Genomic DNA, 26929 nt, shown 5'->3' with positions numbered 1-26929 from the left:
CCAGGGTCCCCGCTCCATTCTCTGCCTGCCACTCTCGTCCCTGCCCCTCTTGATCAGGGGGTACAGCAAGTCGGGGGGGGGCTGCTCCTGCAGTGGTTCAAGGGTGAACAGCTGGTTGCTGCAAAGAGCATCGCAGGCTGGGCGGTACAGCACAGCCCTCCCCGCTGGCAGCCGGAGCGAGCGTTTCATCAGGCAGCCCCAGCCACCAACAATTACGTGCTGAGTAAATCGATGGGATATAATTGGACTATTAAGATCTCATTATCTTCCTGGCTCCGGGTGCCGCAGCCCACAGCATGCTGGGGGAGACCGCAACCTGCAGCCACAGAAACTGCCTCCCAACCCAGACAGCCTTGATGGGCACTGAGGACAGGGGTGCACAAAACAGGGATGGTACAGCCAGAGGGGACAAGGATGGTGGCAGCAACCTATATTCAGCACAGGAGACATCTCTGTGGCACAGTGAAGTGCTGTGCAAAGGCAGGGAGATGTCCCTACAGCAGCCCTAGAGATGAGGAGATCCAGGTATCCTAGCCACCACAGCAGCCTGAAAGCCACCACCAGCCTCTCGTGCCCTGTGCAGGGCTCATTGCTCCTGGGTGACATGAGGAGTTTGGCCTCTAAATGCGCTTTCATGTGTGCCTCTACCCCAACCAGCTGGAAAGCGGGGCTCACGTCCCCACCTGCAGTTGCAGGGTCCCTGTGCTCTGAGTCACACAGGCTGCCTGGTCCTGGGGGACCCCTCCCTTGCACAAGGGCCATGTACCTGTTGTGTCCATCACCTGCTTACATACCACCTATGGAGGGGGTGATGTAATTCCTGGCTGTGGGATGGTGCTCCTGAAGGGACCAGGGTCCTCAGCACCTCTTGACAGGCAGGATGATACACCAGGTCACATCCACTGAGATCCAAGCAATGATAAACAATCACTTCCCTTAAGACAGTGTCCCTATTCCCACCTGAGTTTTTCGCACAAGCATTTCTTATTATCTCAGCACTAGTGAAAGCAATGGATCAGAGCTCATCCTTGCCAAGCCCATATATATAGGGACAAAACAATCCTCTGCTGCAGCAAGGCAGCACACTGCTAGGCATCATGATGTGCTGAGCGCCTCACACCATAGACCTCAGCGACATGAGCTCAACCAACAAATTCTGCCTGTCCACCACATACACACAGCAAAGAGCAAAAATGAACACTGCCAGACCAGGGAACAAAGCTTCACACTGCTCCCCTGCCAGGAAAGGCTTACCAAAGCGCTGTGCTGACCCCAGGCTTTGGCCCCAGCCCCTTCCCTCCCAGGAGATGCAGATGCTTCCCAAAATGTTAAAGCTGGAGAGGTTTGTTGCTTGGACAGCCAAGCAGATCATGTGTAAAATGCAACATATGCTCATGGCAACAGTTAGCAAGAAGAGTCCCAGCCCCAGCGTGGTGGTGCTGATTTAGCAAAACATTTCAGGGCACACATAAATCTCGGTGGCTTCAAAGGGACGCTGCTGACCTACGCCATGACCCAGGCTGCTGTCCTTACTGGAGCACCAGCAACTGACAACAGCTGGTATCACCCAGCAGTGCCATCACAGTGCCTGCTTATGCTGAGGGTGTGCATTGGGGATGCCGAGGTGGGTGGGTGAGTGCACACACGGTGGGTGACACCAGTGGCCCTGTGTTTGGGCACAGGGTAAGTCAGGGACACGTGGCGTCCGTTGTGAGTGGAATGATGTGCACAGGGAAGGCATTTGCACAGGCTGGCCTTTGCCGAGCAGCTCTCTGCACAGGGCAGCACCTGTGTGGTGGCTCCAGTCCAGCTCCAGCAAGGAGCGGCTCCTGCGTGGGCTATGCTGCAAAGCCAGAGCTGCGGGACACAGCCTCTGCGGGAAGGGGGATGCTATGGGAACAACGGGAGCTGGCCAAGGAAAAGAGAGGAAGGTGGGAGGGAGGGGGAATAAAGCATCTGCCACCCACCTTACAGTCTCTACAGAGATTGAAACAACTTAAAAGCAGACGCTTTAATGGAAACACAAGTAAAATAACAAGCTGCAAACCCTGCACGCTGGTCACCGCCCCCTCCCCACACTGTCCCTTTGTTCCTGCAACCTCATTATCTGCAGGAAGGGGAGCCAACGTGAGGCCAAGGCATCACCAGCAGCTGTCCATCATCCCAAAATGCTTTAAGACAGCCACAGCACCCACTGTGCCCAGCACCCCGCAGTTTGGCTGAGGACAAGGTGGGCAGGCGGTGCCCTGCGGCACACGCTCAGGAGCAGCCAACCTGCCACTGTCTGCAAAGGGACCTGCTGTGTGGCTGACACGTCCCTCATGGCTCCCACTGACTGCTGGATGAGGGCTTGTCCCCTCCAGCAAGCATCTGGCTGGACGCTGGGTATTAAAAATGCACCTGCCTGGCTCACAGCCTCTGTATCCCACTGCCACTGGAAACTGGGGCACCCAGCCTGCAGCCCTTTGGCTTCCTGCTTCTCTCCATCCCTGCTTTTCGTCACCCCCCAGTCCCCTCTGCCCTGGTGTTCAGCAAGCTTGTTCTCCTTCCTCCTTTCGTGTTTTTGCTTCTGCCCACTGCCTCATCCTCTAGTAGCAGAAAATCCCTGCAAAACCCCCCACCAAAATGCATTTTGTTTCCAGCTCTCACGCTACCCTCCAGCCTGTGCACCTACTTGCTTCACATTTGCATCACCTGGCTGATTTCCAGCACTGAGTTGGTTGCAGAGGGAAACCGCTGCCCACAGCAGAGCACTCCAGTGCTCACAGATCCAGCAGGTCCCAGGACGACTAGCAAATCAGGGTACTGCAGCCCAGCAGCTCCAGAGCTTGGGGCAGAGCAAGCTGAAAGCGGCAGTGGGGATTTGCAGAACCACAAGTGGGTCTACCTCTGGCAGACAGCAGCGTGCCACAGCAAGACCCTCCCGTGCAGCCCCATGATGGTTAGGACAAGGTCAATCCCCCTCACCCCACCATGACCCCACGCACAGAGGGACCTGCTGGGTGACAGCGCTGTACCATGCTAGGAGAGGTGCCAGGCTCCAGTCCTGAGCGCTGGGAAGCCTCCAGCATGCGAGCGTGTGCTCCCTGCCTGGCAGCTCACACCCAGGGAGATACCCTGAACTCCATGCAGCAACACTCATCCAAGGTGTAAATGAAAAAGCAAATAGCATTTCTGGTGAGCCAGCCCCGAGCCCTGTGGGGAGCTGGCTGCAGCTCTCGTTAGCAGGCTCATCCCCTGGGTCTGCGGCACTGCTGAGCTCAGAGCTAATTGACTCCCAGGCTCTGAGGCTTTTAATTGCTAATAAGTGTGAAGCCAGCCCGGCCGGCCCTTCTGGATTCCTCCGAGGTGTGAATGAGCCTGAGCCAAGCTGAGAATTGAATCCCGGCTGTCCCAGATCTGGTGCAGGCTGGTGAGCCAAGGAACGATGCTGTAGATATGTGATGCTGCTCCTCAGCTTTGCAGGTTCTGGGACAGCAACTCTAAACCCCGGTCCTAACTTTGGGCAGGGCTAAAGCAAGCTCCCTCTGACCTGGAAGATGATCTGAAAGCAATACTGAACCTTGCAGGACCCAGTTGGAGTTACTTGGCAAGATGCCCTGGCATGATCAAGGGTCCTCCATGCTCCTCGAGCTCAGCACTGGCACTAAGATGGGCAAAACTCTTGCCCCAGCAGTGGCTGCATCTCATAGCCCGGATTCCTGAAAGCACCTGGGAGTGACCGCAGAGCCAGTGGTGGGATGCAAGGCAGGAGATGCATCACAGGGTGAAAAGCATCAGCCCCCAGTGGCAGCCGGGATGGAGTCAATGGGAAATCTCAAATCCAGCCCACGAGCTGGAAAAAGAGATGTGGTTTTACACAGGGCTGGTAGGAAACAGCCCTGATAGAAGAGTACAACAGGAAAGGAGGGTGGGAAACAGGGCAGAGCAAATGCAAGGCTGTGAGAGTGCCCAAGCATGGGAACCAAGAACAGGGGCTCACAGCAAGAAAACCCAACAGGCTAATAAAGAAACTCCATCCCGTGTGGCACATACCAAAGTAGGATAAAGACTGCTGGCAGGGCAGCAAAGCCCTGCCACAAGGTTGGGCCCAAGCTGGGGCTGCCCCTGCCCCAGTAATGTCGTTCCCAAAAGGGGTTTGGAAGAGCAGCACTCAGTCACAGCCATGCTACAGGGGGCAGGGAGCTTCACCCCAGCCGACAGGGCTTCCCTTCGGAGAGCAGCTCTTTGAAGAGTCCCTGGCTACACGTGGAGTCTGGGGCAGTCTCTGCCTGCACGCAGCTAGTATAGCTGCAGCATCACCACACCCCCCCAGCACCCCCCCAACCCCAGTCATAAAACTCAGCTGCCCACGGACCTTGCCTGTACTGGAGATCAACAGCTCCTCCTTGTTTCGGGGAGGCAGAAATGAGTTGCCAGAGGCACATCTGGGTGCTCCTCCTGCTTTTCCCTGATCCATGCATGGATGGAGCCTCGGAGGAGCAGCGAGCCTGGCAGCAGCACCTGACTGCAAGGCACAGACCAGGGAGCCCTGGTGCCAAGCCTGGGGGGGCCTCACGCAGAGACCTTCAGCCTCCATATTAAAGCTCAAGTGATGGAGCAGCCCCACATCCCTTTGCAAGGTGCCCCAAGGTTAATTATCTCTGAGGTTAACAATACACCTCCTGCCTCTGCTCCAAACATCTCACTTCAGATGGGGACACCAGCTCTGTGGCCCCAAGAGCCTGCGGCTCACTGTGCCTTGCAGACATGCCTGAATACCTGCAAGTCCACATCTCCTGCCACAGCCCAGCTGAGCTGGGAAGGGGAGGCTGTGCGTTTCCCAGGAAGCAGCTACAGTCACAGGTGTTTTCAGGAAGGCTGAGCATCCCACTGCCGCTGCCCGTGCTACACCAAAGCACGCAGCTCATGTGGATCCCTAAGAAGAAACACGCACGCCAGAGGCAGCTTATCTCCGCGCCCCTCTCCCACGCGATGCTCTTCCATTTAAAACTTAGCTCGAGGCCAGCTGGCATTGCAGTGGGGATTCCTGCTAAGGGGAGAGCCAGGGTGCGGCCACGGAGGGGATGGGACCCTGCACCCCAGCTGTCTCAGGGCGTCACTCCTCCCAGCTCCAAGGTTGCCGCTGGCCAGGGCTGGATCTGCCAATGTTGCAGCCAGCCTCCAGTGCGGCTGCTCGGGTGGCCTGGCACCGCTTGGCATGGCTGTGGCTCATGCTCTAGGACCTGGGGAGAGGAGCCGCTGAGGCTGATTACCTCTGCCAGAGCAGGCCTGGCGGGTTTATTTTTAACAGTTCTGATTGAAGCCGGTTTCCTGCTGACATTTACACCCCTTCATCATTATCAGCTCCCCAGCTTCCAGCCGCCAAGATTAAAGTGGGGATGAAATCTCCCGAACAGTGGGGTCCTGGCTGCAAACCCCACAGAGGAGGAGAGACCCACATCGGTGCAGCTAGACAGATATCGGCCCCCTCAGAGGGAGGTGGGTGGCTGGGGAGCCCCATCCTACAGCAGGGACGTTGCAGGCTGGGACCCCGCCATGGGATGCAGCAGGGACCACCTTGGGGGAGACCGGGGAGGGATATGTGTCACCTGTTGCTGGCATGTGTTCAAGGACATGGCAGCCTAGCCGGGCTACAGGTGCAGCTTTAGGTGCTGGTGCTCCCAGAGACACCCATGCTCCTGGGAGTGCCCCAGCCGTGGCCAGCTCCAGGGTTTGCTACTCCAAGCCACGCCTGCTGGCCTGGGCGAGCAGAAGGATAAGCAGCCAACCCCTGGTTGCACGCATGTGCCCATGCCAGCACCCCTCAGGCCCCGACACTGGGCACAGGGCAGGGCTCAGATACCCGGTGCAGTTCTCTGCAATGGGAGAGGTGAGCAGGGGCTGTGCAGCACAGCCTGGCCCCTGTCCTCCTTCCCACATTGCCATAAACCTTGATTTTCAAGTCGGGCAATGCAACATGGAGCCAGCAGCAAGACTCCCAGCATGGCCAGAGCTAGGCACTCAGATCTGAAAACCTCTTTTTTTCCCTAAGAAACAGTCAAATTCCAACACGTGTGGGCTAAAAATACACCCAGTCTGCCTGGGACTCTGCCCGCTCTTACATCTCTTGGATGATTCATATTTTGTCAGATCGCAGCTCAGTTTTGAGATCAGAAATACCATGTTTGGGAGACAAGCATGTCACAAGCCCAGGAAGGTGTCCAAGCCCTGAGGGAGGTGGCTGGAGACCTGACCGTGGTCCAGCTGGGACCGCGAGCTGGGCATGGACCCTGCCATGGGGAATGGCTGTCCCTCATCCCACAGAGGTGTAAAGCCCAGCAGCAGCCCTGAACAGGTACATGTGCTCCAAGGCCAGACTACTAGCATCAACCCCACTGCATCCCAGAGCAGCTCCAAAATGGGGCGGGTGCATGCACAGGAGCTTGCCTCCAGCTTTTACTTAATTACCTTTACAGGTATGAAATCAGCAATAAATAATTAGACAGCCCTGTTCCCGCCTAAGACACCAAAATCTGCCTCCTAATTAAGTATTATAGGGATTTAAAAGCATTTCTGACAATATGTATGTAAAATACTGCAAATTAGCTGTCTCCCCCACTGAAATCCTGACTGGAAACAATGCAAGGTCCTGGCTGGGCAGAAATCTGGGACATCTTTTCAAGTAAATTGGGAGAAGGGCCCATTCTTCTGGCAAAGAGGTTTTTTTTCTGAGGGTTTAAAATTCCTGTAGCACAAAGGAGGCAGCCCAGAAATGCCTCTGCCGGTCCCACTACCCCATGAGCCACACAAGCCCCCCAGCAAAGGCAGTTGGATCTAAGAGTGCTCCCGCTTAGTTAAGTTAACATAAATGCAAATTGTCGGTGAGACTAGAGATGAGATCCCAGGCACTGCGGCTTGGAGGAGAGCAGGCCCTTCCTCATATTATCAGCCCATCCACCCGCAGAGGGGGGAGCAGGAGCGGGTAGCTGCTCCATGCCAGAATCAAGGCGCTCCAAGAGCCAATTTCCACCCGACTGCAGCACATTTGATGTCTTGTGAAGTCAAGTTCACACACACCGTCTCGCCTCTGCCTCGCACACGGAAGGGGCTGGATCCTCCCCACGCACACACAGCCCCAGCTCCGGCTGAGCATGCGAGCATCCTGCAGCACTCTGGGATCCAGCGCCAGATGAGCCATCCCCATTGCACTCCACCCAGAAAGCACCTGAAGAGAGAAGGGCTTGGGTTTGGTCTCGCCCTCGTGTGTCAGCTCTAAATGGCGCCAAAGCACCACTGCCTTGCTTTGCCCGCTGCACGGAAAGCTTCTGTGCCTTCATCTTCAACACTGGCTCGGTGTAAGGCCAATTCAGCATTGAGGTGGAGCTGTGGGGACCATGGGATGGGGCACAGGAGGGCTGCAGCATCCCTCACCATAACCTGCAGGCAGGAGCCCAGCCTGATGCAGCTCGCATCTGCTCTGGTGCTAGATTCTTCCCCTAAAAGCAATGCAAAGAGCAGGCAGTTTGCAAGGGAAAAGGCTGGGAGCAAAAGCAGGGAACACCACCACCGGGTAATTACCTGCAAACTTAACTTGGCTTGCAAGTGGGAGCTGCAGTGCCAGGCTTTGAACGAGGTTGTTTCATGTGCCTGGTGCTCCTGCCACTCTCCATACCTCCCATCAGACACCAGAGAGGGGATGAGGACAGAGGGAGCATTTGAAATTCACACTTCAAAGTTGATATCAGAGTGGCCTGGCCTGTATATGCTGCAAGTCAGGGAGCGGGAGGGTGAGCAGGGAGACGAGGGCTCACGCTCCCAGAGCCTTTAATGGTGGGATCAATTGCCTGCTCAGGGATGCTCTGCTGCAGCAGGAGTGAGCAGCCATACTAAGTCCCTTCCTTGCTACAGCTCTCGTGCTGCAGCTTGTACACAGGCGTAACGCTGTCTGACGCAGGAGCACCCTCGGACCAGGGGCTCTCTGCACACTGCCGCACTACTTGGGAGCATCTCCTGTTATGCCTGTACACACTGTAGCACACACATTGCAACCCATGGCCCACTGCATCACGTCCACACAGCCACCAGCGTGCAGACACACCGCACACACACGGACACGCTGCACACACGTGTGCTCTCTTAATCACTTCTTAATTCTCTCACTTTCGAGCCTTTGCCTCAGCAGTGTCATTTTTCACCCACCCTTGCACCAGCACACCTGGAAGAGTAGCACCTCTGGGAGCAGTAAAGGGTGACACACAGCCCCTCCAGGAGTCCAGCCCATCTTCTGGGGCTTATGAAAAGACCAGCACAATGCTCTACCCAGAAATGCTTCCCTGGGCACACAACCCAAGGACTACTCCAGGAAGGTTAGGCAGAAAGACAGAAACTGGAGGCTAGGAACAATTTTGCTACTGCAGTGTGCAATTAAAACCAATATCCAAACCATTCAAGCCAGACAGAAAGGGACAGTGGCCATGTCAATGCCAAGGAACAGCATGAGGCATCTGCCTCCCCCCAGCAGTGCTCACAAGCATCCCACACCTCCACCTTCCCGGGGAGACCCAGTAAGGGAGCCACTGAGGCGGATGGCTCATGGGAACCCTCCCAGTCCCATAGCCACTACTGGGAGCCATGAATGGGGCAGGAGGTGGGGAGCAGTGCTGCCTGAGTGGCCCCCAGCCATGGGGTGCAGGGGCAGGAGCTCTTCTGCCTCCCAGGCACTCTGCATCTTCAGAAATAACGGGACATCCTGTATGCCTAGAGTCTAGGACACCAGATTCGGACACGTTTTGAGGAAAGCAACACATGATGGTGCATGGCAGGTCTGGGCAGCCCCTTCCTGGGCAGGGGTGGTGTTGCTGGAGTACTCTGTGCAGGGAAGGAGGGTGCCTCATCCCAGCCATGCTTGACTCAGACTCTCACTGTCCCTGGGGCACGTGCAGTGCCCCGATGCCTTGTCACCCAGCCCAGGGATGCAGATGTATAGCCCCAGATTGGGCCAAGCTCTGCACACTAACTCCCTGGCTCTCCTGATAATGTTCGCTCTGCAAAATATGGTGGGATTGAGGGTCTAAGTACCTCAAAGCCAGACATTGAATGGGCTTAAAGAGGCACCCTGATTTTAATCAGACTGCCCAAGCCACTGATGACAAGATCTCCCTGAGCCATCTGCACCCTCCCACTGGCATCCCATACTCTTGCAAAGCACAGCTGAATCCCAGACCCATCAGAGGTGGCAGAGTCAGGGGCTTTTCGGGACAGGCTCTCGCCTCCATAGCTCAGGGGATGGATGCGCCGAGTTCAGCTCCTAGCCCTAAGCCAGGGAACAGACCCCCTTCCAGGGCTGCCACCTGCTTTCCAGGGACTCAGCAGACTCATCCCTCTTTTCCAGGGACAAATTAGGACACAGGGACAGTGCGCATCAGTGGCCATAAAGCCAAAGACCGAGGACCACTCTCCCTCCTCCAGCCACTGGAGACCTCCTGAGCCCCCCAGCTCTGCCAGCTGAAAGGCTCTCCCAGGCCAAACCCCATCTGCTCACCGGAGTCACGGCGTCTGCAGGGCCAGGCAATACCTGCCCCTTCCCCACCAAGGCACCGTGTGGTGGGCAGCCGACCTGCGGAGCTGGGACATCCCCACTCACCTCCGTGACCCGCAGGCAGCTGCCTGAGCGAGCATCCCCCAGCTCGCGGGCGGCTGCAGGCAGCACGGGGCTGGGGATGGAGGGCAGCTGCCCACCTCCCCCAGGGAAGGCAGCGGGCAGCCAGGAGGGGACAGACGCCAGCCAGACCCATGCCGAGAGAGGAGCCGCGGTGCACAAAGACAGCCTGGTGCCGGCCACATGCTGCTAAGGGCTGGCATGGTCAGCTGGTGGATGGGCCCGGCAGGAACGGGTCCCACTGCCGATTTTGCCCACGGAGAAGAGCGTTTGCAGCAGCACCCGCCCCACCAGGCTGCAAACAGCCTCTCCCCCTCATTATTCTTTCACCGCAAGACCTATCTTATACCTTATCAATAATTCACAGGTACAAACGATAACGTTCGCTGTCATGGTCCGGGAGCCACATGTTCTGGCGAGGGGGAAGGGGCCGGTTGCGATCGCTATTGTTAATGCCTGCGGAGAGGGCGGGGGAGGGGGGGGGGGCGGGGAGGATAAATATTTAACACTGTGTCTCCGAGCAAATGTCCATGACCGAGGGCTGAACATGGGTTTTACACAGAGCTGCTCCTGCCCTTGAGAGGGTCATTAGCATGTTAAAAGCCATCAGAGTGGGGCTGATGGAAGGGCTCTGCCAGAGGGACCCAGCCAGCGGTCTGCCCAGGGCTGGCGGGGATGGGAGGAGGCTTTTTGCTGCTGCAGGAACATGACGATCTCTATCCTGCCCAAATTTCCCCTTTCCCGAGCACAAAGGCTGCGCTCTCGGCCACCCGGCGAGGAGCATCCCCAGCTCTGCCCACTGCCACATTGTGGGGCATGGGGGACCGGGCACCTGGGGGTATCGCGGGGCTGGTGGGTGGCCGGGCCAGTTCATTGTGCAGAGGAATTACAAAGGGAACACAAAGAGCCACACACCGCATTTTGTGTGAGCTTCCTCTCCCGGGCAGCCCGGGCCTTTCTTTTGCCGTGTTGAGGGTAAGCTTTCTGTGTAAATCCCTGGGGTGCAGGGTGGAGAATAGGTGTCTTTGTGAAAGAGGCTGGAAAAAAAAAGGGGGAAAAAAAAAAGAAGTGAAAGCACAAAACCCAGGCCCAGCAGTGGCAGGCTGCAAGGACAGGAGCACAAAGATTCCCAGAGCATGTAAAGACATTCCTACAACTGGGGGATCAGGGGTCAGCAGGCTGCAAGGGCGCACGAGCGTTTGCACACACCACCCCATTCATGGGGGCATCGATGGCTCCCTGCAGCATCCCACTGCTCTGCACGCGTTGTCCCCAAAGGTGCAGCTGAGGTGGGACCTTCCCAGAGCCATGTCCCCAGCTACAGCCAACTGTTGACTTCACACTGTCCCAGGCACAATTTCAGGGGACCGGCAGCCAGAAAAACCCTGTGGCCGGACAACCCGGCAGCGCTCCATTTTGGCCTCGCTGTCACAGTCACTAGTGGTATCTCTCTGCAGAGAGATGCGAGCAGGAGAGCAGCAGATCCTGCCCAGCTCTGCAGAGCTGGGGGCACTGAAGGAAGAGCAGTTGCGATGGGGAAGGGAGTGGCGTAGGGGAGAGACAGTATCTTCAACCATTGCCACTATTTGCCCTGTGAACTCCAAGCCAGAGCCCTTCAAAGCTCAGCCAGCACCTAACCAGGCAAGGTACTCTGTAGCTCATAAAATCAAAGCAAAGCTGTCTTTCCCTTTTACCACCCTAGTAAAATATAACTCTGCCTAAGATGCTCAGACAGGATTGCAGTGCAGGGGTCGGGAAGGTCATGCAGTCGAGCATCCCCCAGGGAGAGCGTGGGAAGACCGGCGCCAGTGGATCTCCCCCACCCCAGCTGAGAGCAGCAGGGGAAGCCTGGGAGCCACTCCCCAGCTGCAGCAGCCCTGTCCCCACCAGCAGACGTACCTGCTTAGACATCACTTCACATCACCCTGGATGGCGAAGAGCCTCCACAGCTGGCTTTGCTCTGCCAGCCTCACAGAACAGGGATTCTTGGGGCTCTGCGAGCAATTAAGGTCCTGCCCTGGGATGGAGGTGCTGGATTGATGCCCCCAGTGCTCAAGAGAGATAGCAGATGAGGTGCCATCCATCACCCAGAAAGGAACACTTTATCACAGAGACACCTCTGCACGCCTTGCCCAGACACTGAATCCTCCCTGGGATTCCTGCTCCAATCCTGTCTCTTCCTGGTTTTGCCATCGGGGAAAGAAGTACAGTCTCTTTTGTAACTTTAAAGGACATCCAATTCACCTCTTCCCAGCTGAGTGTTCAGTGCTTAACTGCTCCCCATGGTGAAAAAGCCAAATTTAATTCTAGTCTGAATTTGTCTGGTTTCAGCCTCCAGCTATTGAATGATTTTATTCTTTTCCTCTTTTTCTTTTTTTTTTTTAAACAAAATTAATGAGGTGTCTACAACCAGGCTTCTCCCCATGCAGGTATGCAGAGACGGGGATGAAATTCCCTCCTAACCTCCTCTTGCATACACTAAATAGGCGGAGTGTTTTAATTCTTTTCACTGGAAGGCAGGTTTTCCAACCTCCAATTATCCTGCACTTCCTCTCTAAGCGCTTTCTAATTTCCCAACATCTCTCTAAACTGTGGGCCCTGAAGCAGAAACAATGCTCAGCAGAGGCCTCCCCACTGCCCCCCAAAAGAGCAGCCCCCCAGCCCCCCATACCCAGAGCTGCTCTGCTCATCCATCACTCCCCAAGCTGCAGCACTGGAAGCCCGCATCCCAAAGCAGGCTGCCACAACGGCTGCTAAGTCCTTTTCAGTGTAACTGTGTCCCCAGACACCGTTCCCTATCTTGTAGCTGTGACCTACATTTTTTTTTTTTCCCAGCTGTGTGACCTTGCACGAGGATGCTTTCCAGTACAGGTGTTTCAGATGGAACATCCTGCTGGAGCAGCATCCCACCAGTAGCACCAGCCCTGCTCCTTTCACCTATCAGTTTGTGTTTCCTTCCAAACCAAGCTCCACGATGGTGCAAGCAGTTTCTTACCTAGCTAGATCACCTACACTGCCCAGCTCACCGCATACCCTTCACTGGTGCAGGGCAGAAGGAGGAGGCAACAAGAGGCTAGAAGGCTCAGGGGGTGGTCAGCAAAAGTCAGTATTGCCACTGAAGATCCCAAGACCACTGCGGCTCTGCAGAGATGGTTCATCACCATCAGACCCCCACTGCACCCTGCCAGAAAGGTGACAGCTGCAATTCCCCCGGGAAGTCTACCAGTGAAGCACATTGTCAGAAATACTACACTGATTTTTGCAGAATATTAATGTTTTCATTGCAATATCCTCCAGGCAAGAGTAAAATGACTTGCAGAAGTCTCAGTATATCATGTCAGCACAGTCACTGCTTATCAACCCAATTTGTCAGCTCATCAAAAAAAATGATATCAGGTTTGTTTGACGAGAGCAATTTTCCATGTGGATTGGCATTAATTATCCTTTAATTCCTCCCTGATTGCTGCTCGTATTGTTATTGTAGCGGGGATCGGTGTCAAGCTGGAGGCAGAGCAGCCTGCTGCTACCAGGGTGGAGGCATCATAGGGATGCTTTACCATTGCTTGCTGTGCCTCAGCCCAACCAGTGTAGCGGGGGTTAATGACCTCGCTGTCACTCTCAAGGTGGAAAAGTGACTGATGCATAGAAAGTGTCACCTCCCTCCCTACTCAGCCCAGGTCCTGGCCAGGGGCAGTTGCTAAGAGACAGGACTGGGATGGAGGGAGTGAAGAAGGATGGGAGAGATGGAGAGTGTGCTTTGCTGGATGCAACTGAGGCCAGATCCTGCCCCGGGGAGTGGGGTGCTTGCAAAGGCTCCTGGCATCCTCATGGGTCCCACGCTTTGTTCAGCAACTCCTGGCCCATAAAACCATGTAAGCAGCTGAAGAGGCTCGAAGCAGCCCAGCCCAGATGGGCAGGCAGTGGCAGAGGAGCTTGCAGCGCTGGGCTCATGCCACCAGCACAGCACACAGGAGCTTCCTGCGGGGTGGCCATGAGTCCTCTCCAGCCACACGCTTTCAATTCCCCAAGGCACAGAAGCGTGCCTGGCATGCAGATGCAGTGGCAGGCAGAGGGACAGGCAACCCTGGCAGCACACCCGCCGAGCTCCAGGCCACTGTAGCTAGTGCCCAGCACAGGCTGACCCTCCAGCTCGTCACCCAAGTGGCTTTGCCCACCCCTGCCATGCCAGGGCACCTCCTGCCCCAAGGAGCAGGCTCAGACCACGGCAGGGACCTCACACTACCTGGGTGAAGACCTGGATTTGTACAACCACCCCTGCCAGGGATGGGGACCTGCCTGCCCCGCCAGCCCCTTTCTTTAGGCAAGAGGCAGCCCTGGCCTCAGGCACAGGCTGGGGTGGCCCCTGGAGAAGCCAATATTTGCTTTCTCTCCGGTTAACCCTCAGGCTGAGGAATGAGGGGTCACCACCTGTGCAGCTTCCCGGGGAGGCAGTTGTGTGCGGAGGGACATGGGGACATCCCCTTTCAGTCACGCTATTTATTTTCTCAATATTTGTGGAAGGAAATGAGAGTCGGGGGGAATGTGGGGCTAAGGATGGGCTGGGAGGGCTGGCAGACAGTGTCAGCCAAGGGTCAGCGAGTGAGGAAGGTCACCCAGTGCTTCCCAACAGCCCTGCACACCCCCCTGCCACACTGCACAGACCCTTCTCAGCCTCCTCCTGCCACAACCCTTCTGGATCAGGAGCAGTGCCGAAGGCTTCCTCTCCAGTGCTTTGCCTCATTGCCCAGCTTGGTCATTTGCTTGGATGTGGCCAGACACAGTGGAGCAAACTGCTGCCTCCACAAAAAGCCATTGCAGGGTGAGTGGGCTTGTTCCCACCAGGAACAGGGCTTTTCCAGCTTTCAATAGCAAAAGGTACCACTCAGAGCTCATTCCCATTAAACCTGATGGGATCTTCTGCAGCCCACTCCCCTGAGAAGCTTAAAGCCCCCGCAAAATGATGAGCATGGGTGATATTCCCAGCAGCCTGCTGGCTCATAGTTTATGTCCTGCTCCTGCTCTCAGCCATTAATAAAACTCAAAAGCAATGATAATGCCTACAACCCCGTGGTCCCTGCCAGCGACACCCTCCTCACCAGCCCTTGGCTCCTGCGTGCTTCATCTCACTTGGGACTGATGTGCTTCCAAGCTAGGCACTGCCACCAGACAGGCTGTGAACACACAGCCCTGGCACCATGTAGCAGGTCTGGAGGAGAAATCTGGCCATTGGTGGGAGGCACAGCCCTTCGAGAGCCCAGGAGGGTTGTCATTGTGTCTCTAACCCCTACAAGTTTGGGAAATGCAACTGGCAGGACCACGCAGGCAATTTAGCTCCTGTCTCTGGGACTCGGTTTTCCATCTGTAAATAAGAAAAAAATTCACTGATGTCTGCAGCACTGGGGATGTCAGACTGAGCAGGTGCCCTGAGGTACCCCAGAGCCCAGGAGGAAGGTGCCAAAGACTAAGTGTTATAATTCTTCACATTGCAACCAGACTACTGAGCAGAAACTGCCACTCCAGTGGTGCTGCCGTGGCGGGCTGCACGTACCATGTCAGCTAATAACGTAGCTGAGGCACCTCTGAGAGCCGGACTTGCACCCAGCAGTTGTCCCCAGCCCTGCGTCCCCAGAGCCTGCAGTGGGGAGAGCGGAGCCTGCTGCACCCCATGCTGGGGACCAGCCAGGGAAGATGCCTCCTGCAGTGCATCTGCCTGCTCTACCCCGGGCATGGCCAAGCAGTGCAGAGGAAGCCAGCACCCGGGAGCTTTGGGGCACCCCAGTCCCACGGGCACACGCTCAGAGCAGCCGCCCTGCTGTGTGAGAGCCCAGCAGCCACCTGCTGTAGCATCCCAGCTCCCAGCCCCTTGCCAGCAGCCCCTGGCTGGGGTTGTGGTTGTGGGGGTGTTTCCCAGTCCAGGATGCCCATCTGGAACCCATTAGACACCTTAAACCCCAGCCCCCCTCTGACCCCCTCCATTCTGGTGCTGTCTGAGCTCCCTCCCACCAACACACACAAACGCTGCCATTCAAGCAGTTAATTTAAACAAATTCTGCCCAGCCACCACGTCGAGAAATGATGAAAAAGCCAAATAAAGCAGCTCAAAGCCAAAGCAGGGGGAGTAAGTAAAAAGAAGAAGAAAAGAAGAAGAAAAGAAGAAGAAAAGAAGAAGAAAAGAAGAGATGAGAAAAGAAGAGAAGATAAAAAGAAAAAAGAAGAAAGAAAAGAAAACCACTCGGCACGGTGGGGCTGATACCCAGAAAGACCAGCTGCATCCTCCCAGCCCAGCCAGCCCCAGTCCTCCCCTCTCACAGGCAATCAGATACCATGCGGGCTGTGTAATTGGATGGCAAAGGATAGAGAGAGACATCTTAAAGCTTGGGTCTAATCTCATTAACACCCGGCTGTGGGGATGCTGTGAAATCGTAGGATGCAGGAATGAGCAACACGCTGAGCCCGTGGGGAAGAGAACAAGCGAGCTGGAGCGGGATGGCAATGCCGGGAGGTGGAAATGCCTCCAGTCGGACAGCAAGAGCTGGAAACACTGCTGAGTCTTGGGAATGCGGCCAAGCCCCCTGCTTGCTCCTTGCTTGCTTGCTCCTATTTACTCCACAAGCACAGATCCCCACCCCCACTACATTGCCCTGACTTTGTCTCTATGATTAGTAATTAATAGCGCTGGCACTAATTGCTGGGCAGTAACAGCCTGGCTGTGCAGTGGAGAGGAGCTGCAATGGAGCATCCCTGAGGTGAAACCCTGACCCTACTACACCCTGTGCTATGCGTGCACCAACACAGCACACACCAATTTTGCATTTCCACCGTGCTTGGCACGGTGCAGCACGTACCCAGCAAAACACGCGGACACCCATTTTGCTTGGTACTTGCTGGTCCACAGCAAGCAGGATCATCAGCCTCCAGGCAAACATCCCAAAAGGGTCCTATGATGGGGTCGACCCCCAACTCACAACCCCAGGCCGCCGTTGCCAAGGTGACCCGCAAGCCCGCATCGCATAGCGACAAGCCAACGGTGGCCCCTGGGAAAAAGCATCGCAGCCCAGGGGTAAAGAGAGAGGATGAAGTGCCCGGCTGGACCGGGGATGGGAAGGTGGGGGGGATGCAGGGCCAGGACTCGTGGGTCTCCTTCCCACTTCTGCCATGGGAAGGGGGATGGAGGACTCCCCAGCTCTGCGGTGACAGGCACTTTTCGGGAGCTTTTCCTGTGCTTTACATATTTAATACTCTGTGCACTGGGGCTAACACCTCTCACTCCTCCTCTGTAGGACCTCAAAATTACCATTTCCCAAACACTCAAGAGGATAGTCAAGCTCTTCCCACCTGCACCTCCTGGAGAAACCTCTCTCCTCCAGCCCCAAAGCCTGGAAAAAGTCTGAGCGACTTTATTTCTCTCCAAGCAGTTCTGCCCCAAACACCATCCCCCATCAGAGGGGGGGTAAGGACTATACAGGGAGAAGGGGGGTGTGGAAACCATTTTAAACCATCCCTGCCATTTCCTGCCTCCCAGTTTACAGCAAACAAGACAGCGAGATGTCTTCGGTTACCAACAGCTCCCTTGGGAGCAGTAAAAAATTAATCCAGCTTTTCCTGTCCTGAAGGAAAATACAGACACAAACGGGGACTGAAGCCTCTGGGGGCAAAGGGGGGTGCAACAACCATGGAGGGGCCAGGGGAGGCAGCCACTAAGACCCTCTAATCCATATGCTCCTTAGTTCTGGCAGGACAGTGGGGGTCCCAGCCACAGACGTCTGTGTCTCGCTGGTTAAGTGAGGATAAGACTGAGATGATAATTAATTTAACACAGATGAGAATCTGGGAAATGAATCCCCACCTCCATAACCCACCCCCACCACACTGCCAGCCAGGTTTCTTTGCACATGGAGGCTGATCAGCACACACAGAGAAATGGGCTTTCCAAACCAGCATGCCCCCAGCCCATCCCTGCGGGTGGGGGACAGCTTCCCCTCGGCAATGCCTACAAGCCCTGCTGCACCAGGAAACCCTGGGTGTGAGAAGGAGCGTCTTCCCCATTCACACTCACATGTTTGGTCTTTATGGCACTTAAGCACAGGGAAAATTACCCACCCACTGCTGTAGCTAAAGCATCCTGGTACCCCAGGCAGCCTTCTTGGGCAAGAAGCTGGCACCAGTGCCCAGCAAGCCAAGCTGCTGGTGTCAGGGCTGTGGGCTGCGTGGTCTAGCACCAATACCAACAGCACTGTGGGCCCCTCAGGAATAGCAGAAAACGGATGTGGCACAGACACCCCTGCAAACAGCTGTCTGAAGCAGTGCTGGAAACCACTGACAGCTTGTTTTCATGGCAGTCCCAGCAGGAGAGATGAGGGGGTCCAGCACCCACCCGCAGGAGAATCAACCAGCAAATGCAGGTTAATTACCTGGCTTTGCACATGAACACGTCTGTGGGATACATGTGCAAGGGTACCAAGTTATAACTTACCCTAAAATCACTACATAAGACTTTTGTCTTCCACATTCTGAAAGTCAAATTACCAAAGGCTAATTCTGCTCATGATTCTTTAATATTACTTTGAACCTTTCTTCTGTCTGAGCTGTGAAAATAGGAGGAAGGAAATGCCTTTATTCTGCCCTCAAAATGTATGGACAAAGGGATCCTACGAGTGCTCTTTTAACTCTTTCAGGGAACCAAACGTGGCCAAGGGGTGAATGTGGCACAATGCAGGCAATGAGCTGCAAGGTGGGGAGGGAATAAATAATTCCCATGTTTTAATAGCTGTGTAATTAGCACTGCTGCTCAGCATTAGGAAGACTTGATTTTCCACTATTTTTTCCCATAGGTTGCAAATTCTCATTTGTCAGTGCAACAGGGATCACAGGGAGCTGGGCAAGCATGCTCCACACGATGCCCTGTGGAGGGGGGCACTTTGCCGAAAGGGGCAGGAGGCTGGAAGCTACACCTCACTACAGACCCAGACCCCTTTGCTTTAATAATTTTATGACAGCTAAATCCAAGCCTGCACCCAAAGCAAGACTGAGGGTGTGCCCAGAGGAGCTGGCGGTATGAGGAGGGAGCCCCAGAAGCAGGGCTCGATCCCGTGCATTGCCAGGGAAACCTTGGAAGCGGCTCAACACCCAGAAAGCCAGAGCCGGCCGTGGGTCAGGAGCACAACAGGGTGCATGGAGGGAGGGGGCAGATTATCTCCAGGCAGCCGGCTGGCAATGCCCGCTCCTGGCAGCTCCGGCTTGCCGGTGGGATAATGGCACAGAAGAGAGCCAGGGACTGTGGCACCCCCGTGCAGGGTCTGCACCATCACCCAGTGGAGGGGGCCCAGGCTGGTAGGAAGCAAAGCAGGAGGTTGCTCAGCAGCAGGTTGGGGCACGGCAGTGACCCTCACCCTGCCACCCCTGTGCCTCCAGAGACTGCAAAAAGCTTATGGAGGTGCTTACATATAAAAAGGTCTTAAACAAGTGTTTAACTTGTGAAGCTTTGAGGCTTGGCAGTACTCAGGATCCTTTAGGGAGTCTTTTTGGGCCCCCCAAAAAAATGCCGAGGTCTGTGGCACGTTAAGGATGGAGGAAGAAGGGGGAGAGCAAGCAAGCAGCAAGCAGCTCCCTGCACAACGGTGCCACTTCTCGGTTGGGACACCCAGCACAAAACCCCAGAGATGTCCTTACTGTGCCCGTAAGGATGTTGTCCCCATGGGGACAGCAGCGTGAGGACACACAAGCCTGCCTCAGCTTGGGCCCACTGCAGCCCCCCGAGGCCAGGGGTGCCAGCCCCAGCCCCTCGCTGCCTGCCAGCCTGCTGGGGAGGGGGCTGGCCACCCGCCTGCCTGGCAGCTCTTTTCCTAGGTAACCTCCCCACCTATTAGTGGCACATTTGTTTCCCTTCGTTTCCTTAGAGCTGTCACGAGCCACACTGACTCTTTGTTCCCGGGGGCTGCGGAGAGGCCTCCCTTCCCCCTCCCCATCCCCCTGGCTGGTGGGGGGCGGGGGGCTTGCAGCATGCAGACCCCGCAGTCCCTGCCTGCTACCAGGGTAAACATGCTCCCCTTCTTGATTGGTATTCGGGGGGACACATCCCAGCCTGCCCCCCCAGCCCTCCTCCGTCCCCAACAGAAGGGGCTTTGTTGGGGAGCGCGAGGGGGTACAGAACCCGGAGCCCAGGCGACAACGGCTGAAACACGGGCACAGTGACAGCAGGGACGCTTGGCCCTCGCCCCCTCGCCCTGCAAGGTGGGGGGGGGGGGATGCTGCCAGAGGGGGGAGCTAGGACAGAGACACAGGGTGCTGGGGAAGGGGAAGCAGGGAGCTTTGCTCCAGGGGCAGCTGCTCTCTGCTCTGACCTTGGCACTTTGCTCTTGGAGCACGGACCTCTGTGCAGGGACACCAGCACATACACACCTGTACGAAGAGCAAAGCAGCAAAGGTGCATACGCTCGGGGAGCCAAAGCAGCTCTGCTCCAGCATGGAAAGATGAAAACACAATGCTGTGCCCGCAGGCCCCTTCCCACACAGCGGCTGCAGGCTCCCAGGCACATGCCAAGCTCGCCGGCTGCAGAACGAGCACAAAACCTCACTGGAGGTAGCGAACCTCAAGCCAAAGCCCTGACAGGAGCAGCCATGGGAGAACAGGGCGGGCGTCTGGCACAGGAGAGCCGGTCAGAGCCAGCCCACCACCACGGCAGGATTTTCAGAGAGCCAACATGCAGGCACACACTGAAAATCCCCCGCCAGATCAAAACCAGAGCTCAGGAAGGCAAGTTCCCTAGGCTGGGAGGGGAGCAGAGCTGTGGCACCTGCATCCCTCGGCCAGCATCTTCCCCGCACCCACACCTCCCACCTGGCACCCGCACGGCCACCCACCATGGGACAGCTCCTCTACCCAGCTGCCACCAAGCAGGCGGGTTTTGTCCCAATGTTTCTTCATCTCTCCCTTCCCTATTCGGGGGTTTTCCCAGTGCACCACCAAGAGGAACGGTCACTGGTACAGTCTCGCAAGCAACACCTCCCACACACAGCCAGCCCCATCCGAGCGGGGCCTGTTTTGTTATTCCTTTCTCCGACAGCTCCTTTTTCACTTGTCACCCTGTTTTGCTACTACTCAGCTCACAGCTTCCTCCTGCGTGGTTGTGGTCCTCTCCTTCTTGAAGGATGTAATTTGCATTTTTCTCAAGTTATTTAGCAGCGCTCTATTTTTCTCTGCCTGCTTTTCTAAAGGCAATTAGGGTTGGGTTTAGCCAGATGCAGGGATGGTGCGAGGAACCTGACCCAGAGCTCACCATAAGGTAACCTCTCCTGCCCAGGCAGCGCACCCAGCTGCAGTGCTCCCTGCAGCTCACCTCAAAACTCCCTCAACACCCAGATCATTAAACACCCCTGGTGCAGAGAGGGTCTGGATCAGCCCCTGGTCTCTGCCACAGCTCCCAGGCAGAAGTAAGTGCAGAGCATTGCTACTTCTCTGCTGGAGGAGAGTCTCACAGAGGCGTGACAATCCCCCAACTCCTACAGCATTTCACATGTCCCCGACTCAGAAAGCCACAGGTCCTGATTGAGATGTTAATGCTGTTTCCAGGGAGCCCCTGCCCTTACAGACAAGAGAAAGCAGCACCACCATCCCTCTCCCCTGGGCTTGGCTGCCAGCTCGGATGTGGCAGTGTCTCCACCATTTTTGCTGGCATGGGTCTGACAGGAACTGATGGGCTGTGGCCCATGTCCTAAATCTTCCCCCTTCTGGAGACAAGACCTTTTTTCCCCACTCTCTGCTCATTCCCTCTCAGCTCCCACTCTGCCAAGCATGGAGCAGCTGCTGTGGCTTTCGGCAAGGGAAACCTCTGGGCAGCTGCTCCTGGGGGGATACATCCAGCCGGGATTGCTGCTCCTCTGTGGGAGCATCTCCCCAGAGCTCCCGGCGGCCAAGCGCCCACTGCTCCTCTCTTCCCTCATGCCAGCTCGGCTTCCCTTGGAGAAAACCACTTATTTATAGCCATCCTGGCTGCCTTTAGCACATTTTGACAGCCCACGTCTTTGCCTCCCTGACGATTCGCCCGCAGCATTTCTGTTCTCACCCTGCTGCTACAGCCATCCCAGCCTCCTCCCTACTCCTCGCATCCCCCACCCAGGACCCCCAAAAGAGCTTAGAAACAGCTTCAGGAGGAGGTTTTAAGGGGAGGTAGGGGAGAAGGGAGACAGGGCTACAAAGCTCTCCCATCTTTCCCCCATGCCTCCCAAGGGAGCAGAGAGAAACTCAAGGGTGAGGGACCCCCCTCCCAAGGGAATAAACAACTTCTGCCAGCTAAGGAGAGATGCTGAAGAGAGGTCTGCCAGCACCCCACCCCCGCCCCACTCCTGGCATGCCACAGGGCTGCACCGGGGTTACCAGTGCTGAGCCAAGATGTGCACAGCTGCAGGGCACCGGGGACCAGCGCTGGGCAGTGCAAGAGCAGAGGTCACTTTCTTGCCTGGGTAATCCTTGATGGAAGGAAAGATCCATTTTTTATCAGCTCTCCACCTCACAGAAGACGTGCTCTTCCCCAGTGAGCTGCGGGGGGACCTCAGCCCCCCTCCAAGCCCATGACGCTTTGTTCTTCTGTCCAGTGCTGACAGTTTAATTAAACCCAGTTTGAGATGGGGTCACGGGGGTCAGGCGCTCTCCAGTGAAACCTCAGATCGGCACCATTTCCAGCCACCAGGACTGCTTAATGAGTTATCCGCTCGTTGTGGCGGATATAAATAAGGGAGGCCATGCAGAGAGTCCTGCCTCCCGGTCCTGCTGCTGAGGCGCTGGCACAGCCCCCCCACCCCACCATCTCAGACCAAGACGGGCTCCAGGCAGGCGTCAGCTCAATATTCCCAAATACCGAGGGGAAAACATTCATCTCCAGGCATCTCACCTCCCCCACGCCCTCACTTGAGGTTTGCTTTCTGCTGGCCCTTTCCTGCCATTCCCCAGATTATTTAAGCCCTGACGGATCAGGTTTAACTCCAACCCTTTCCATTATCCCAATGCACAAATGCTCTTTATAGCCAAGATCCAAGTAACTAATTGAAGCTCGAGCCAGGCTGGGAGACCATAAAGCACCACCAATGTGGATTAGGCTTTGACACTCAGAGCCAGAAGGCAGGCAAACAGCTCTCCATCCCAACTTGAACCTGAGGTCCTCCCTCCCTGTGCTTGTGAGATATTTCCACGAGGCTCGAGGTACAGTAGAAGACTGATTTATGGGTATCACACACCCCACATTCAACAGACTTGCCTTAACCTGCTGCTGTGTTACTGATCTGTTGCTAAAGATGCATCAAGACTAAGGCCAAAAGAGCCTGGAGTGTCCAGGCCAGCACCCTGGTACCCATCTAAGCAGCCACCCCTGGTTTCTGCATCCAACTCTGGCTTTCTGCTTCAGCTGCCACCCACCTGCCAGACCTGGCAGCCTCATTTCCCCTCTAAACAGATCTCAGCCTGACTCGTTCAGCCAGTTTCTGCTAATTCAAGACCTCCCAGTATCAAGGCTTGAGGACTTGAGGACCTAGCAGGTACCCCTGGGAGCTTAAGGAGCAAGCACCCTGTGGGTGGCTGCAGTGGCCAGGGCAAGGGGAAACCTGCACAGGGCACTGCCTGCTAGAAATGGTCTGGACACCAGGATTTGCAGGAGCATAGTGCTGGTAAAAGGCTTCTCTTTCCATCCTATCCCAATCAGCATGGGTCCCAGCCTGCTTCTGGGGCAGGGAGAGGGCACCAAGCAGCGGGGCCACCCCAGATCCATTTCAGCAGTTAAATAAGCACAAAGTCTGGTGGAGAGGCTCCGATTTCAGTTCAAGGCAAGCTGATTTCAATTTAGCTTAAACCTGCTCCCCACTGATTCATATCCCTGTAGCCTAAGCCAGGTTTGCAGCAATTTAAGAGCATCCTTATGACCTCCTGCACCAGCCAGACTAGCACCAGTTCAGATCCCACCTCCTGCTAAGCCAGTGTAATGGTGTGTGTAGACAAGTTCTGCCCTGGGCACCCCCTGCCCCAACAGCCACTCCAAACCATGCTCAAGCACTTCAGCAGCCATGAGGAGAGTGAACAGCAGGTCCTCAGTGCATAGGGCTTTGCTGCCCAAATGCAGCACCTGAGGGTCTGCCAGGGCAGCAGCTCCTGACGTGCTCCCCAGGCAGACCCCTGTGCTGCACCCCTGCCCTCACTGATACAGGCGATATGTCAGGTAATGCGCTGCAGAGAAGCGTGACAGGTGGCTCAGTGGATCCCCGGTCCCACAGCTCGTCACAGGGACCCTCTGCTCCAAGCGTGCATCAAAGCTCCCCAAGACACTGAACCACCTATAGCTGAGGAGCTGCAAAATCTAAGCCCATGCACACAGCCCCAGATTACACAAGAAAAGCTCTGGGTGCTGGTGTCCAGGCAGAGTTTGTAACAGCAGAGATGGCCAGAAAACTGCTTCAAGGCAGGGCAGGAGGTAACAGGTTTGAAACAACCACCACATCACTGGAAACAACAGTAAAGCAACAGGCAGAGGCTGAAATGCACCTGAATGTGGGGTAGCTGCAAGGAGCATCTTGCATACCCACGGCGGTACGGACAGCCCCATGCACACCATGGCACAGTCCCAGCTCTACATGAGCTTGAGGACCATGGAGGGGCACACAGCACAGCCCGCCCGAGAGGCTGCTCTGCTACCTCCCCCCGACGAATTGTTGGGGTTTGCTTTTTGAAAGAGACTAGTATTAAAATCCAGGGAAGATTAAAAGGGAAACATTAATGTTGTAAAATAATTCTCTCAACTGTGTTTCTGTTATGCAATGGGCGGCTGGAGGAGGATGGGCCCTTGCTGGCGCCAGGATACAGCACAGCTGAGCTCAACAAATGCCATTTGATAATTAATTGAACGCCTGTGCTATCAGCTGCCATTACCTAGGCCCATCTTTGGCGCCAGTCCACCGTTTCACACATCCCATGCTGGCAACCCACACGGTGTTTTAACCCTTCATTACACCGCCTCCGGCTGGACTCTGGGACTGACTCCCTGGCACGGTCGGAAGAAAATGGCATCACTGCCGAGCAAAACAGCTCAGCCACAGCCTGCCTGCGCAGGAAGGGCTGCCTGGCCCTGACACGGCCATGCCTGTCCTGGCAATGTCTCAGCCCATTCAGCTATTTCATCCACTCCTACCCTGCCCCAGCAGGGATGTAGCATCCTCATTTCACAGCTGAGAAATGGAGACACAAGATGCAGTAAGCAGAGAGCTCGTGTCCCAGCCACAACTGCCCTGCTCCTATGCACTGTAAATCAGCCATAGGGTATAAGCACATTCTCCAAGCTGTGGAGAGCACCCAGGCTCAGTCTGGCGTGCCCCCTCTCCTCCTCACGGCTTCCAGATGTACATGGTGCCTGACATAGCTGAGAGCTGGTAAATTCTTTGGTAAGAGGATTTCCTGCAGTTTGAACAATGCTGGCACTGCCGAATGCACCATTGCCCGAGCAAAGCAGCCCCAGGCAAGGAAAAGCCAATATGGAAAAGAGAATATTTATCAAAACCCCAGCAGCCCTCTCCAGGCAGCCTGCTGCTGCACAGAGAGGAGGAGCAGAGGGGTCTGCAGAGCTGGGGCTTGCGCGACAAGAGAAAGTCCTTGGGGCTGTTTCTGCAGGTGCAGAGGTACAGGCAGATGTGGGGGCAGGCAGGGTTGTGTGGGGAGGGGGCAGCAGGCACAAGGGGCTGGATCAGCCTCGGGCAGGGCTTCCCCCTCACCTTCCCCAGATACCACCAGAAAGGCAGGTCTAGAGCAGGGCCGTGGAGCACTCTGCGCCCTGCAGAGGTCTCTGGGCAGGATGCAACCCCCTTGGGGACACCCTCTTCCACCCTCCCTTCATGACAACTCAGGCTAGAGCATAAGGAAGGACACCCTGCTCCAGAGCCTGTGATCCACACCCAGAGAGGAGGCTGCAGGGCTCGCAACACCTCTGCAACTGGCACTGTGCAGGCACAGCCCAGCTCGGTGATGCCAGCCCAAACTGCCAGCACCTCCTCCCACATCCCCATGCACTGCAAGGATGTTTAACAGTCTTTAACAGCACTGGTCTCAGGTCTTCCACAAGGCAAAGCTGATTCCCTGCCGTACTGCGTGCTGGGGTCTCTCAGAAACAGGGTGCATTCCCCCACTATGCGCCAGGGACTTGCTGGGACAAGACACCAGTAACCACCAGCACAGCTCCCCAGAAGCAGCACCCTCTGGGGACGTCAGTGCCCCTCCAAACCCCACAGCAGCCCCATGCCACAGCCAGGCAGGTGAGCCCCACCAGCACGGAGGGTACTTACAGCCGCAACAGTGCCTGGTTGTTCTGGAAGAGGAGCTCAGGCAGGGTGTGCAGCTGGTTGCGGTTCAGCCGTCTACAGGGAAGGAGGAAAGGGTTAGGGTTTCAGGGGAAAAGCAATCACCCCACCTGCAACCCAGCTGGCAGCTCCAGGCACAGCTGGATGCTTTAGCTCGCTCAGAGGAGCCATTAGAGCAGAGCATCCTACCTAGAACGAAAACCCCTGTCCTGCTCATGGCACTCCCAAGCGGGGGCAACCAACAGGGCAGTAATAGACTTACTCGCAATGTTGTAATTACATACAGACAGGACTCCAAGCTGTTAACTGCTGATTGCTGCTTAACTGTGCTGTTAACCTGCTGCTCGCTCAGCTCCTCCTATTTGCTTGAGCAGCTCGGGATTTTTAAACTGTTGAGCTACTTTACTGAGTACTGAACTGGAACTTACAGCTCCCTCGCTAACACAGGACACATCTGATAGCAGTAAGAGTGATTTGTGTTTAACCTGCCCCTCACCCCAAAAGCATCAGAAAGGACTTTTAAGATCTATGGAAACAGAAATAGGTTTGCTTCCCACACTGTAAAATACTGCCGCTGCGCAGCAGAGAAGCTGTTTGAAGTCAGGCAGCACCGATACATTATGGTTTAAGGCAAAAAGGAAAGGATGCTTTCTGCGACTAAACCTGTCAGCCCTCACCAACCCGCCTCCGTGCCCAGGCACTCACAGCCGCTCCAGCTCCTTCATGTCATCGAACGCCCCACGCTCCACTGCACTGATCTGGTTTTCCATCAGCTGCCTGTAGAGAGAAGGGGTCAGCTTTCTGGAAAGGTGGTCCCCAGCACCCCCATCTCACTGGCCATGTCCCTGATGCTCCTCCAGACCCAGGGCCACCATGCTTCTGCCACCCCCTCAACCCAACCCAGCCTCCTTCTCCCCACTCATTCCTGGTTGGAAGCCCACCATGCTCAGCCCAGGGCAGATG

General features: G+C 55.9%; 1 protein-coding gene across 3 annotated transcripts in view; it reads right to left on the bottom strand.

Moving 5' to 3' along the window:
• The window catches only part of SLIT1 (slit guidance ligand 1), a 66898-nt gene that overhangs the window by 25433 nt on the left and 14536 nt on the right, over nucleotides 1–26929 (bottom strand). For all 3 annotated transcript variants that reach the window (XM_080401873.1, XM_080401872.1, XM_080401874.1), the window contains 2 exons: nucleotides 26672–26743; nucleotides 25952–26023 (listed from right to left, as the gene is read on the bottom strand). In XM_080401873.1, the coding sequence (XP_080257999.1) occupies nucleotides 25952–26023; nucleotides 26672–26743 (144 nt within the window). The remainder of the gene's footprint in view (nucleotides 1–25951; nucleotides 26024–26671; nucleotides 26744–26929) is intronic.

This window comes from Falco punctatus (assembly GCF_963210335.1).
Source record: "Falco punctatus genome assembly, chromosome: 9".
NCBI lineage: Eukaryota > Metazoa > Chordata > Aves > Falconiformes > Falconidae > Falco > Falco punctatus.
This window is presented reverse-complemented; position numbering and strand designations above follow the sequence as displayed.